General features: G+C 39.4%; 1 protein-coding gene across 6 annotated transcripts in view; it reads left to right on the top strand.

Moving 5' to 3' along the window:
* Positions 1–16115, top strand: part of fstl5 (follistatin-like 5) — an 810780-nt gene that overhangs the window by 749828 nt on the left and 44837 nt on the right. For all 6 annotated transcript variants that reach the window (XM_069926256.1, XM_069926258.1, XM_069926260.1 and 3 more), the window contains 2 exons: positions 501–608; positions 1975–2099. In XM_069926256.1, the coding sequence (XP_069782357.1) occupies positions 501–608; positions 1975–2099 (233 nt within the window). The remainder of the gene's footprint in view (positions 1–500; positions 609–1974; positions 2100–16115) is intronic.

Raw genomic sequence — 16115 nt, 5'->3', positions numbered from 1 at the left:
CTTTTAAAACTATACATGAGAACCTGTAATGTGGACTCAAACATACTGTTAAGTTTTATTTGGAACTTTGATGGCAATCCTTAGAAAACCATCCTTTGAATCCATCTATAGATCTGCATTTTCAAGTTTTCCTAACTGGAATTGATGTCTTGTTTTCTTTACATTTTTTACAATTGTGCCAAATGGTTATTATTAAGAGTTAACAAAGTAAAGGAAACAGATGTGGCATTGCAGTATACAATCAAGGCATGTGGAAGTACACCAAAGAAAACTCGTATGGTGATCATAGTCTCAGCAGACCTTAAAACAAATGTTAAATGTGTTTAATCACATTTAATTTAATATTTGTTTTAAATGAGCTTGTGAAAAGCAAACTAATTCTCAGTTGATTTTGAGGATTCTTCTGTTTTAATAGCTTTAGGGAATGATGTGAGCTTGTTATAAATTAATAATTTAGAAGATTGTAACAATTCTTCATTCAGTTTTATTCTCCATTGTAGGTTGTAACCACTGATCCAGTTCCAGTGAAACTTCACTATGATAAATCACATGATCAAGTCTGGGTTCTTAGCTGGGGAGATATGGAGAAAACTATACCAACATTGCAGGTAACTATGTCCATTTATAGTCAATGATTAGTTGTGCACCAGTAACTCTAACTTACACCAAAAAAAATTAGCTATTTATATTCTCTCAACTCAGAACTTTACCAGCTGGACAAACATGAGAAACAACTGGCAATGGCTAATAATACTGATTTGATTGTAGTGCCATTACAATTTACTGAAGATATAAACAAAATTAATGAGTTTATAGCTAAAGCTCTCCACTGTCTCAACGGCAGAATCTTCTGTTATGAAAGTTCAACCATGTCCTGCACTTTTTAGATTTAAAGCAAAAGAGCATGACATGAGTGTTTTACAGAAGTGTTCATTCTTCATTATCAAAGTAACTCATATCTGTTAGTAATCAACACCAGAAAACTATTATCCACCTACAATAATTCTAACAGAATCCCCCTTCAAAAATTTACCACCTCCATTTCTGCATGCTTTCACTATCACTTGTGGCTGTTTTTTTTTTAACTTTCTTATTATCTTTGGTATCCTGACCCAGGATAAGCAATCAACCCTTCTTACTTGGATCCTCTTAGCTATGATTTACTCTCCATTACTGGATCTTTCTTCTAAGGTTCTCCCTGCAGATTACCAGTGCATTGCTCTGTTATTTAAATTAGTGAAAAGCAGTTACACAGGGTCAATCACAGTTACTTACATAAGGCATATGTTGAATTTGTTTTCTGACCTTTAATTGAAGTGTGGGTTAGCTTTATATCAATGATGAGTTGCCATTCTTGTATATCACACATAATCTGTGAGCATAAAGTGGAGACGAAAATTACTTAACAGCATTAAAGTTCTCGAGCATCAGTGAAATCAAAGAATTTTATTTAATTGTGGATGATCTTCAAATAAATAAAAAAACTTCTCTAAATACTAGTTTTAAAGTATGTAATCAGAAACAGTAAGATCATTAATTCAATATTGTGCAATATGTAAAAGTACTGGAGAATCTCAGCTAGTCATGCAGAATCCATAGGAAGGAAGGGTGCAACCAACATTTTGGGCCTGAGCCTTTCATCAAGGTATGAGCAGAAATTCACTCTTGCAAGGTTTTGCCAACAATTGAACAAAAGATGAAATATCAATCTTGCACAAACAACAACAATTCATATTTCTTTCATGATAATGAATAGATTACGTATTAATTCATCAGGACAGGGTACGGCAAGTGCTCTTAAAAACCTACTTTTTTGAATGTTGCCTTAAACCCATTCTATCTTTTTTGAAACGGTCAAGGGTTACAATAAATTATAGTCATTTGTGTGCCTTTTAAAACTGGCTATTTTTAAATTCGTTTTATGATGACATTAAAGTTGAGCAAATTTCTAGTGTGGTGACATTTTCTCCGCAGGTAATTAATCAAGCCAGTAGAAGTGCACCCCATCACACCATCCATACTCAACCAGTCGGCAAACAGTTTGATAGGGTGGATGATTTTTTCATTCCATCCACAACCCTCATCATTAATCATATCAGGTAGGTGTGTGGGTGGACAACCCACAATAGGATCAATTTCACTCACGGCGCGGACTTTCTGTCGGTATGAAATTTTTTAAAAAGGTTGTAGTTAACAATATGTTTACTGGATAGTAGGATATAACAATTTCTCAGAAGTTCTTCAGCAATCTAACATTGTTTTAAATATTATGAGATTTATGCCATTAGTTGTTCAGTATAATGGCAGAGTGGAATGTCTGATGTCAGCGAAATTTGCAGGGACTGAGACACAATCTAACCCGGGGTAAAAAGAGGGTGGACATCACTTATTTAGGGTGAATTGTAAATTTAAAACCCTGTTTTTCTTTAGATTCTGGATAGATAAATATTGATCTGGAATTCAAGCAGGTTGCTGAATTGAGTTCATTATAGTTTTCATGATAGCAGCTGTGCACAGTGGTTGGTTACAATGCAGATCAACGTGCATGCTGTTTGTGCACTGTTTAACCAGTCGTCAATCTGAAAGTGCATTTGATTTATAAAGCACACTCCACTGGCACCAGCAACACCAGAAAAATACAACTGGAAGTTTTTAAAAGTAATAATTGCTCTAACCAAGTTTAAGTCCTATTATGGAGAGAGCAGAAGACAGTACAATTATGGATGTTGACATTTTAATCATGATGTATTTCAAAACATAAATTCATTTTTACTTATTCCTTCTATTCAATGAATCAACTTTTAAATCAGTGCTACTTCCCCGCACTAGTCTCTTGGTTTCCTTAACATCTAAATCCTTTTTAGCTCCATCCTGTATATGTTCAGTGACTGAGCCTCCATGACTCTCTTAATTAGTGAATTCTAAAGGTTTACCACCCTCTGGATGAAGAATGGCTGCCCCTTTATCTTGCGACTGTGACCCTAATTTTGGACACAACAGACTGGGGAAACATTGACTCTTGCTCAGCTCTCAGAAGCTCCTTAAAAATGTACTTTTCAGTGCTACCGTGATCTGAGCTGACTCACTTGATCTTGTAAGGGGAATTTTGTAAAGAAGAAAATCATGAATTAGTTTGATATCAACTGAAGATATCTAGGCAAGTCAAATGATATTCAGAATCAGCACCTGTACCAGTTCATTCCTTTGAAGAATGAAACATTAACAATCAATTTCTCCCAGCAGCAGAGATGGGAGAAACAAATGGTCACATCTTTACAGCTGGGGCATCATGTACTGTTGATTGCTTTTCAAAGATCTTAATTTATGAAATATAAACAAAATGAAATTAGTTCTTCCACAATAAATTGTATGGAATTCATAACGTGAGTTTGAAAAGCTGCTTACATGTTATGTGAAAAAAACCCCACAGATTTATACTAATGTTTCAGAATAACTAAAATCACACGGTTAGCTGTCAAGCTACTCATTTTTGTAGAGCATGTAATAAGACTATTAACTGAAATGAGTACAATCCAACATTTTTGATGAAAAGAGAAGCTTCAGTTTCTTTTAGTCAGATAGAATGCATCAAAATTTATTTTGCAAATAAAATGTTGTCTTAAAATTGTTTCATATAAGCAGAAATTTTGTTTACAGATAGTTTGCAGTTAAATTAAAATCAAATGCAAAAAAAAAAAATTCTGGTGCAATTAAAGGTCTACAATATTGAACAAGTGGACTGGATGGGATTCTCCATTTGGTTTCTGCCAGGCTACAGAAGCAATATAACTTGTTCAAGTTCAAGTTTATTATCACCCGCTTGTTTAAGAAAAACTGGAATGAACAGCATTCTTCAATGTTTGTTGCAAAAACATGCAAATATACTGTACATACAGACCAGAGAATTAGTGAATCATAGAATATTACAGCATGCAAAACAGGCCCTTCAGCCAAACTATTATTCTGGCTAGTCCCAATGACCTGTCCACAGTCCCCTGTATCCCTCCCATTCACGTACCTGCCCAAATTTTTCTTGTGTTAAAATTAAGTCCACATTTACCACTTCAGCTGGCAGCTCTTTTCACATTGTCACTACTCTCTGTGTGAAGAAGCTTCTTCCCAATGTTCCCACTAAAAATTTCCCCTTTCACACTTAATCTATGTCCTCTGGTTTGTATCTCACCTAACCTCAGTGGGGGAAATAAAGCTTTCTTGCATTTATCCATACCTCTATTAAATCTCCCCTTATTATTCTACGCTCCAGGGAATAAAGTCCTAACCTGTTTAACCTTCTGCTTGTAACTGAGTTCCTAAAGTCCCAGCAACATCCTAGTAAATCTTCTTTGCACTCTTTCAATCTTAATGATATCTTTCCTGTGGTTGGACAACAAAAATGCATGCAATACTCCTAATTTAGCCTCACCAATGTCTTATACAACTTCATCATAACATCCCAACTCCTATAGTTAATACTTTGATTTATGAAGGCCAATATGCCAAATGTTCTCTTTACAATCTTATCTACCTGTGACACCACTTTCAGGGAATTAATGTATCTGTATTCCCAGATCCCTCTGTTCTACCACACTCCTCGGTGTCTACCATTTACCATGTATGTCTAGCCTTGATTGTCCTTGCAAAATTCAATACTTCAAACTTGTCTGCATTAAATTTCATGTGCCATTTTTGAGCCCATTTTTCTGACTCGTGCAGAACCCTGGGCAAGCTTTGAAAGCCTTCCTCACTATCTACAACACCTCCAATCTTTGCACCATCTACAAATGTGCTGATCGAATTTTCCATGTTATAATCCAGTTCATTGATATAGATGACAAACAACAATGGTCCCAGCACTGATCCCTGAGGCACAACACTAATCAAAGGGCTCTAGTATGAAAAGCAATCAACCACTACCACTATTTGGTTTCTCCACTATAGTCAATGTCGAATCCATTTTACTACCTTACTAATAACTTCCCATGTGGGATCTTGTCAAAGGCCTATAAACAGCAACCTGACATATGAGGCATTGTTCTCCGGGTGGATCAGGAGGGTGTGGAGACACAAGGCTAAAGCATCATCAGTGGAAGAGTTCCATCTGTAGGCAAATTGAAATGGGTCCATTGTCTCTGGGAGGTGTGCTTTGATACACTCCTTCACCAGATGCTCAAACCATTTCATAATAGTGGAGGTCAGTGCCACAGGGTGGTAGGCATTGAGGCCTATTACTGTTATCCTCTCTGGTACTGGAATAATGGTGGCTGACTTGAAACCCGTAGGGACAATAGACTGTTGCACTGACATGTTGAAGCTGTCTCTGAGGACTTCCATCAGATAGTCTGCGCACTCCTTCAGTATCTAAAGGGTATGTTGTCTGGTCCCATTGGCTTGTGTGGGTTCACCTTCAATAGGGTTCTTCTCAACTCAGCTGCATCTATGCAGGAAGCCCATTCATCAGTGGGAAACAGAGCTCTCTTCGTCATCAGCCTGTTCTTCTCATCGAACCATGCAGAGAAAATGTTTAGTCTGTCTGGAAGGGTCTTTGACTCTCAAGGTTGTTCTGTGGTCTATTTTAGTTTTAATCCCTCATCACATGCGTCTTGAGTCACACATCTGTCTATAGTTCTTCTTGTGTGTACCCACACTTCCAGATTGCATGGAAGATTTTAGCCCTGGCTGATTTTTGTGGCATCTTATATCCTGTCCTGAAGGCAGCATCAAGAGCTCTGAGAAGTGCCTGGACCTCTGTGTCTAACCATAGTTTCTGGTTTGTCCTTGATGTGAAACATTTGATCATAAGACCAGATGGGGCTAGCAAATTAGTATACTGCAATGCCTATTATTTTGGAGCTATGGTGCTAAGTTGTCTGAGTGAATGGAAAAATTAGAACGGTGGTGTGGTGGTACACCACTGGCCTACTGCAGGGGGCAACCTCTGTATCTGCAGAAGAGCATGGGGACAAGACAGCACCTGGCCAGCTGTCAATCAGCCGACCTGAATAGACCAAGCCCCGCCCGGTCAGGTGTCAATCACCTCTGGGATATAAGCCTGAGCTGGCCCTTCGAAGACACTCTCAGCAGCTCAATCTCACAGCTGGCTCTGTGGAAGTTTACGTCGAATAAAGCCTGTTGTACAGTCTCTAGGTTTTGTGTGTTTTGTGTGTTTGCTTCTGTCCAACAGCGCATCTCATGTGGTTAATGTAGGAGAGAGTTATGATGCATTCCAGTCCTACCCTGAATTAACAGTTGAGTGTCACAGTCCATTTCAGTAAACAGTATCTGAGGTTATAGGCAGGAGATGGAATTTGATGATGAATTGATGGATCTTGACCATACATGCAAAATTATTCAACTTGTTTTATGGAATCCAAGTATTGTTCGTAAGACAATCATTTATTATCCATTTTCAAGTACTGTCGAGCCACCTCCCTAAAGCATTCCCATCTTTCAAGAAAAGGTACTCTTTAGACTGCATGGAGTTGCAGGGTTTAGCTGAAAGAATAACAATATATTTTCAAATCAAACAGTATGTGACTTGAAGGGAACCTAAAGGCAGTTGTGTTCCCTTGTGTCAGTCATCAATGACTGGTATCCTGGTAGTTCTCATGAGTTTGGAACAGTTACCAAAGGAGCTTTAATTACAATGCATTTTATAGATGGTGTAGGCAAGAGTGATGGAGGGTGTGATTGTGCAGGATGTCACAAATTAGGTCCCAGTTATGCAGAATGGTGGTGATATTGACTTCTATAAGCATAATTTAAACTACACTTATCCAGCCAGCTGGAGAACAATCAATCATGCCCCTAACATCTAATTGGTGGAAAGGCCTTGGGGAGTCATTAGTTCTTACAGCCATAGTATTTATGTGACTGGTATAAATAAGTTTTTGGTCATAATGACCAACAAGATGTTGAATGTATTAATGCAGTTGAATGGTAAGGGTTGGTGTAGACTCCCTTGTTGGTAATGATAGTCATTGATTAGCACTTGCGAGTGTTACTTACCCTTTGTCAGTCTGTTGCTTCAATATTATCCACGTCTTACTATCTGCAGATGTGGGCTTCATTGAGGAGATATAAGTGAAATTGAACACTGTATGTTCATTAAACAGTGGGAGGGGCCTAGTGGTCCAGCCCCAAAATATAGACTGACCATTTCTGTCCAGGCATGCTGCCTGACTCTTTGTTCTCTCATGGTTCCAGCATCTGCAATTCACTATACAACCATTAGCAGATATCCTCACTTCCAAACTTGAAGATGGAAGGGATGTCATTGATGTCTGGTCTAAATCACTGCCCTGAGAAACTCCTGCCCTACCTAGTACCATTGACTTGCTACAATCATCTACCATTGCATGAGGTATGATACCTGCAAGCAGATTTGACTTCCTTGACTCCTAATGACATCCGTTTTACCAGGGAATCTTGATACACCACTTTGTCAAATACTACTATGATGTCACTTCACCCATGTATTTAAGCTTTGATCCATGCTTACACCAAGGTGGTAATGACATCTGGAGTGCTACTCAAATGAAACTAAACTGAGCATAGATCATCACGTCATTGGAAAGCAAATACCACTTGTTCTAGATTGTAAGTCTTCAGCACAAACAAATTGATGATGATATGCTCATTGTTTTATTCATGTGTTGAAAATCAATTGGCTAAAGGCCAACTTCTTTGAAGATGAAGAACCATAGGACAAAATGAAAATAGATCTTCAGCTTCACAATCTCTAACTGATGAAGGGCTGACCTCTTCCATCATCGAACATAGAACATTACAGTACAGCACAGTACTAATGTTGTTATGTCACCCAATATAAACCTACTCAACAATCTAAAACTTCCCTACACCATACCCACATCCTTTATTTTTCTTGCATCCATGTACCTGTCTAATAGACTGTCAAATGTCCCTATTGTACCAGCCTCCACCTCCATCTCTGACAATGCATTCCAGGCACCACTGCTCTCTGTGTAACTTGTTTCATCTTGTATTTGTATGTGTGAGTTCTTAGACAACACATGTATGAAGGAAAAGGTTCATTACTTTAAAGTTGATGTAAGCAGCACCATGAGCATGCCTCTATTACAGATCTTACATACTGTGTGTTAGTCTCCTGCTGGCAGCCAAGTCTTATCAAACAGTAAGGCATTGCTAGTTGCTTTGCAACCATGATTACTATCATTACTTAACTTACCTGTGACTTCTCCTCACAACTTTCTTCCTCTCACTTGTACAGATGTCCTCTGGTATATGTTACTGTTTCCCCAGGGAAAATGTGCAAGCTTTCCACCTATCTATGCCTCTCATAATCTTGAAGGTCTCTATTAAAACACCTCTCATATTCTTTGCTCCAAAGAGAAAAGCCCTAGCTTTGCTAACCTTGTCTCATATGACATGTTTTGCAATCCAGGCAACAACCTGGTAAAACAACCCTGACCCTCTCCAAAGCTTTCATATCTTTCCTGTAATAAGGCGAGCAGAACTGAACATAATGTTCCAAGCGTGCTCTAAAAAGAGTTTAATGGAACTACAACATTACCTCATGATTCTTGAACTCAATCCCCTGATGAATGAAGGCCAGTATACCATAAGCCTTCCTGCCCCATCTATGTGTGCAGCAACCTTGAGAGAACTATGGATTTAGACACCAAGGTCCCTTCAACTTTCATGGCATCTGTAAACTTACTCACCTATCCTTCTCCTTCATCCTGGTCATTTTTTAAAAAATCACAAAGAGCAGGTGTCCCAGAACATATCCCTACAGAGCTCCACTAGTCACTGACCTCCAGGCAGAATACGTTCCATCCACTACTACCCTTTGCTCTCTGCAGGCAAGCCAATTCTGAATCCACACAGCCAAGGTTCCATGGATCCCATGCCTCATGACTTTGGGAATGAGTCTACATGTGGGACCTTGTCAAATACCTTGAGCAATGTCTTATGTCACTTCCTCGAAAAGTTCTGTTAATCTTGTGAGACAGGACCTGTCCCTCACAAAGCCATGCCGACTATCTTTGAGAAGAGTATGCTTCTGTAAAAGTTCATAAATCCTGTCCCTAAGAATCCTCTCCAATAGTTTGCCCACCATTGACATGAGACTCACTGATCTATAATTTCAAGAATTCTCACTGTTACGTTTTGTGTACAAGAGGGCCACATTTGTCGTATTCCAATCCTCTTGTACCTCCCCTGTGGCTAGGGAGAATGCAAAAATAATTGCTAACACCCAAGCAATCTCTTCCCATTCATCATTGAGGATGGGAATGTACTCAGATCCTCCGCAAATTAATTACTTAATTGTCAACATCCTGTCATGACCAGATGTGGCAAGACATCAAAGCCTTAACCCGATCTTTCAGTTTATTCTGCCCCTGGTTAATATCCAATCAAAGCAAAGCATCTCTTTAATTCAACCAATCAATCAGTGTCACAGCACTTCAAAACTCATTTTCACCTCAAACAGCTTGTAACCATATTTCCTTCTTGTTTCCATTGCTACCAAATCTTCCTACATTGAATAACTAATCACTTTATAGATAGGCACGTTGGAGAAGGTTCAAAGGAGGTTCACTAGGATGATTTAGCGAATGAAAGGGTTATTACACAACAAATGTTTGACAACTTTTGGTCTGTATTCGATGGAATTTAGGAAAATGAAGAGGATCTCATTGAAACATTTTGAATGTTGAAAGATGTGGACAGAGTAGTTTAGTTTAGTTTATTTAAATAGCATATTTAAAACAACTCACGTTGACCAAAGATCATAACTTAGATCTTAACTTAAGCAGCTATTTAAAGTGAATTATCAAACGAGTACCCGAGGTTTAGAATTGTACATACAACATGGTAACAATCGACAATCACTTCAAAACGCTTGCAAGTAAAAATGCAACTTCAGCCTGGATTTAAAAGAGTTAAAGGAAGGGGCTGATTTGATGGAGGGATGAATGTTGTTCCACAGTTTGGGGGCTGCAATAGAGAAGGTGCGATCTCCCCTGAATTTACAATTTCAGCGCAGAATAACCAATCGTCGTAAATTGGCTGATCTGAGGGGTCTTGAAGTGGAGTAGGGCATTAGGTGATGAAGGAGCAGGCTAACCCATTAATGACTTTGTAAACAAACTGGAGAACTTTAAAATCTATTCTCAGCTGCACTGGCAACCAGTGGAGGGAAGCCAGAATAGGGGTGATATGGTCCTTTGTCTTGGCTCCTGTTAGGAGCCTGTTGCAGCATGCTGCACAAGTTGCAGACAGGATAATGACAACTGACTAATTCCCTTATATAAAGAGTTGAATTTGCCTTTGTTTAGATGCAGGAAGTTTTGAACCATCCAGCACTTTCTGTCCTCCAGAAAAACATGGAATAAGAGAATGGGGCCCAGAATAGACTCTTGTTGGATCCTGCACGAAAGGGTAGCAGAGGAGGATGAAAATTTGCCCACATTGACTGAGAAAGTCCTATCACTAAGATAAGATTTAAACCAATTCAGAGCTTTGCCATTGACACTGAATCCTCTGCCGCAGGCGATCTATTAAAATAGTATGATCCACAGTAATAAACGCTGTGCTAAGGTCCAGGAGAATTAGACTGGCAGAGCTCCCTGAATCCGTGGCAAAGGGCTAGTTATGGTATACTCTTAATCAGGCCAACTCTGTAGTGGGCCATATAACCTGACTGGACTCTTTCGGATATGTTGTTTTGGAGTAGCTAGGGCCACAACTGGCTAAGAACTACTGTTTCGAAGATCTTTGACAAGAATGGAAGTTTAGAAACAGATCTGTAATTTTTGGGTGTGGTGGGGACTACGATGTTTGTTTTTCAGGAGGGGCTGGACTACACCACACTTGAAATAAATTGAAACAGTCCTGGTGAAGGAACTGTTAATAACAGAGAGGATGCTAGGACCAGCTGCATCAACAACATCCCTCAGAAGGGGAGTAGGGGTAATGTCGAGGGGGCAGGTTGTCGGCTTCATGTCGAACATATTCTTTCTAAGGATGGGTAGTGTGATTGGGCTGAAACAGTCCAGGTTGGATGAACAGAGCTCTGGTACAGTTACATTGCAGGTGGAGGGAGGAATGTAGGTTCTGATGTTCTCAATCTTGTTTATGAAGAATTTTTAAAATTCTTCACATTTGGTAGGGGATGGATCAGATTTAGTTTTAGGTGCAAGACCAATGATTGAGTTGACGATATTAAACAAGACCTTGGGATTGTGTGAGTTTTTGGAAATTAGGTTGGCAAAAATATTTTGTTCTTTCAGCCTTTACTGTTTCTTGGTATCTGTGCAGGTGGTTTTTCAGAATTTTGAGGGAAATTTGTAGTTTGTCTCGCTTCCACTTACATTCAGAAATCCTGCACTCCCTCCTCAGGGCTTTGGTGGTATTATTGAGCCAAAGTACAGTGTTGATCTTAGGTTTCTTTCTCCTTAAGTGGAGCTACACCATTCAGGATAGAAGAACAGGTGGTATTAAATAGGGATGAACCTTGTTGAGGTTGGGAGGGGGCATCTCCATGATGGTAGTAGTTGGGGCTGCTATCAGGGCCTCTGAGAACCTATTTGCAGCCTGTGAGTAAATGTAGCACAGTGGTTCTCAACCTTTTTCTTTCCACTCACATATCACTTTAAGTAATCCCTATGCCATTGGTGCTCTGTGATTAGTAAGGGATTGCTTAAGGTGATATGTGGGTGGAAAGAAAAAGTTTGAAAACCACTGTATTAATCATACCTAATTGATTCATTATGTGCACGGTTTCATAATTCCAAAGGAAATGGGCCAATGACATTTTTTCTCAAACAAAATATTTCAGTAACAATTGGGTCGAGAGCAGTGATTCTCAGCCTTTCCTTCCCATTCATATACCACCTTAAGCAATCCCTTACTGATTACAGAGCACTGATAGCATGGGGATTACTTAAAGAGGTATGTGAGTGGAAAGAAAAAGGTTGAGAGCCACTGATGGGTAGCAAGGCAATGCTAAGTCGAAAGTAACTGCTATATGGTCTGACACATAGGAATCAATTAATACCGTTGTTAATTGATTAATCGGATGACAGGACTAGGTTGAGTGTATGTCCTAGCTGATAAGTGGGTCCTGTTCTAAGTTAAAAGATGCATCTAAGTGCATGAATTCACTTACAAGAGGTTTGGTTGGACAATACACATAGATATTGAAATCACCGAGAATTATAACTTGATCAGAGCTGGGCATGGTGCTTGAAAGAAAGTCTGTGAACTGAGTTAAAAATCCTGATGTATTTTTGATGGGCGATAAATCAGAACAATTAAAAAGAGGGGTTAACTGTGCCCACTTTAATTAGTTGGACTTTGAAGGAGGAAAATTAACCAGAATTCAAAAACAGCATTTGCTTTTTAAACACAACAGCTAAATCCCCATCCCATCCAGAGGATCTGGGTGCACTAAGATTGTCACAGTTTTGGGGCCAAAGTTCATGGAATGGAACAATCTCGCCAGTGTTTAGCCAAGTTTCTGTCAATAGTAGGAAGTCCAACCATGAGCGGTGAAGAAGTTGTTAAGGATAAAAGTCTTGTTTGATAAGGATCTGGCATCAACCAGTGACATTTTAGTTGAGATGATCTTGTGATCTGACAATGGACCCAATTTTAAAGAACAGAGATTTTGGAAGACTACTCTACTGCACTTCTCCAACAGCCTAGAGGAGAGCTTGTGGGGTGGTGATTTGGCATTGATGTTTGTAGTTGGGTTTATCAGTCAGAGAAAGGTGTACCTGGTCTCAAGGGAATGTTGAGGGATGAAGTAGTGAGATTGGCTGAGTGTCCGATTGTCATGCTAGATAGAAACACAGGGAAATCTCTTTAGCTTAAATAAGATGCCTGCATGTTTTCTCCATTTCCATGGTTCACCCTCCCACCAGTGAGAACATTGGGTCCTCTTTACTTTAAAATTGTCTTTACATTTCCTTTTAACTTTCTCTGCTCTAAAAACAATGCATCTTCCTCTGCCGCTCTCCAGATCTTAAGACCCAGAAGGATTCTAAAAGAAATTTGTGTACAAATTTTCCTTCATGTCCTTTCTGAGTTGCAGTAACCAGAATCGCAGAATTTTCCAGCTTTGAATGCATCATTCATCTGACCATGTCCACATTGACCATTGCCTGGGAGTACTTGAGCGATTAATGGAGGCAGGTACTTGCATGTACTCTGGTTGTCAAAATTCTTCCTCATATCTCTTCAAGTTCTCCTACTTCTTACTTTAAAGTTGTGCGCATTGGTTGTGAACACTTCTGCCGAGTAGAAAAGTTTCTCACTTATTGCCCAATGTATGCCTCTCAGACTCAATCAGGTTGCCCCCCCCCCCCCCCCAAATCTCTACCTCCACCATTCCAAGGGAAAAAAAACCTACACAGCCTCTCTTGCATTGTAGGCAACATCCTGAAGAATCTCTGTACCACCTCCAATGCAATCACATCCTTCCTATTATGTCATAATCTGAACTATGAACAGTACTCCAACTAAGGCCTGACCCCAGTGCCACTTGTCCTGCTAATTTCATCAAGCATTCAGCTTTTTGCTCCAGATACTAGTATCTTAATTCTCTTTTGTACTCGTATTCTATGCCCTGGAAGTAAATTTCTCATAACCTTTCTTTACTACCTTATCTATCCATGCTATCATCTTCAGGGATCTTTGCCACCACCATAAGGCTAAGTAACAGCTTCTCCCCACGAGCAGTGAGAATGCTGAACAACCAAAGGAGCTGCTTACACCAACCATCCAAGACCCTCATATTCATGAAACCATGTTTAATTAATTATTTATATAGATGAATTTTGTCCTGTATATGTATTGTTTGCCTGTTTGTCTGGTTGCACATCTGTGTGGTTTGGATTGAGGACCAGAGAACGCTGTTTTGCCAGGTTCTACTTGTACAATCAGATGACAATGAACTAGACTTGACCTTGAACATCAAGGCTCCTCCAGTCCCCAGTTCTTCCTGTGGTCTGACCATTCATTGTTTATATCCTAGCCTCATAGTTTCACCCAAAAGACTTCATCTCACCTTCACTGGAGCAATTAGTAATCGGGGATACTACTGGCCTTACACTGACACCAACATTTTGAAAAATGAATAAATCAAACAAAACATTAATTTCATCATGACGACCGAGACAGATGTTTGTTATTTACTGAATGTAGGTATCTGATGAAAAGGTAGAATGGATAGGCAGGAAGACTGGTGCCAACACAGTTTATGCACAGCCACTCTTAAACTAAATCAGCATGCTTTGTGCATCATTTGTACCCAAGCTCAACTATCATTCTGCATTTAGCAAATGTTTTACTGTAAATACAGTTTTAATTTGATGTTGTTACATTGAAGTATGATTAAACTAGAAATGGCTTCTGCCACAGGTGATCACAAGTTACATTTATACCACTTATTCCACTAATATCATTTTAACCAGAACTACCGAACTAATGGCCAAATTTACCAGGAAATGCATGACATGTAACCGCTTCCTGCACACCTCTCTGAAATGTCTAGATTTCTGGTGACAAGGATACCAAATAGTTGTATGGAGTTACACTGTCTTTTTCCTCTCTGGGATCCTGGTGGAGTTCAATAAGAGAGTATGAGTTTATACTGTAATGAAAGCTGACTGTAACCTACCAATTTTGTACACGATAAATATTGTGTGGCTTGTATTGATATAGCCAAGTGTTCAATTTTACAAGCTGGGCAGTGAATCATATCAAATAAATGAATTGAAATGAATGAAAATCAATAGTAAGTGGTTTGGTTTGACATGTGGATGATTGCATTCCTATGTATCCATCGCTGTTGATCCTTTCATAATCTTAAACATTATTCGATAGATAAATGAGGCTCCGATCACTGGTCTTGTAAACCAGGGGTCATGAGTTTGTTCCTCGCTGGGGTCTCATTTCTGTGAGGGGTGCTGGATAAAATGGTGATTCTCTATCTTCCTTATGGTAGACAAAGCTGAAGAATCTCATGTACGTTACATTCTAAATGTAGTATTACATTAACCTTTAATAGTCATAAACAGATTATTGTTGCACATAACACCAAATGTGAAAGTCTTCAATATTATTGCAGATACTCAGAACTTGAGACAAATAGGCAAGAAGTTTACGAAAAACAGCTTGAATGTTGTGATCTTGAGTGAATCATAGAATTATGGAAATGTTTCAACATTAAAGGGGGATCTCTGGCTTACTAAGAAGCACCGTCTCTGCAAAAAAAAAATGTTCAGTCGAACTCCCTAGCTCTAATCTAGTAGTCCTCATAGATGCACACAGAAAGGAAATAGGCTCTTTGGCTCAACCATGCCGACCAAATTTCCCATTTGAGATAGACCCATTTGCAGCTTAGCTCATATCTTAGGGTGGCACGGATAGCGTAGCGAAGGTGTCACAGGTTAGCAAAATGAGGGCGGCACAGTTAGTGTAGTGGTTAGCAAGCCTCTACTACAGTGTCAGCAATCCGGGTTGAAATCCAACACTGCCTCTAAGTTCTCCTATGACCTTCATAGATTTTCCCCAGGTGTTACAGCTTCCTCCCACCCTCCAAAACCTACAGGGGTGTATGTTAATTAGGGTGCAATTGGGCAGCACAGGTTTAAATGGCTGGAACCAGCTTCTACTGTGCTGGGGAAAAATAAATCCCTCTTTACTCTTTTGTACATGTTTTTAAATGGAATAATTTTATCTGCCCTTGCAATTTCCTCTGGGAGAGCGAAGAGTGAGAAAGTGATGGGGGGGGGGGTGGAGGGGGTGGGGAGGTGAATGTTATACTGCATTGAACAGGCTCTTTGGTCCAACTCATTGAAGTTGGCCAAGTTGGCATTGTGGGATAGTCACATTCACCTGTATTTGATCCATATCCTTCTAAGCCCTCTTATCCACATATCTGTCCAAATAATCTTTGAATACCAAAATTGTAACCCCCGTCTAGTTTCCTCTGGCAGCTCTTTCCAGATGCAGACAAACCTCTGAGTGAAAAATGTACCCCCGGTCCTTTTTAAATCTCTCCCATCTCAACTTAAACCAATGCCTTCTAGTTCTAAAATCATCTACCCTAGGAAAAAGATTGT

The sequence above is a fragment of the Narcine bancroftii genome, chromosome 3 (genome assembly GCF_036971445.1).
Source record: "Narcine bancroftii isolate sNarBan1 chromosome 3, sNarBan1.hap1, whole genome shotgun sequence".
Lineage (NCBI taxonomy): Eukaryota > Metazoa > Chordata > Chondrichthyes > Torpediniformes > Narcinidae > Narcine > Narcine bancroftii.
Note: the sequence above shows the minus strand (reverse complement) of the source record. Positions and strands in the feature narration are given on the sequence as shown.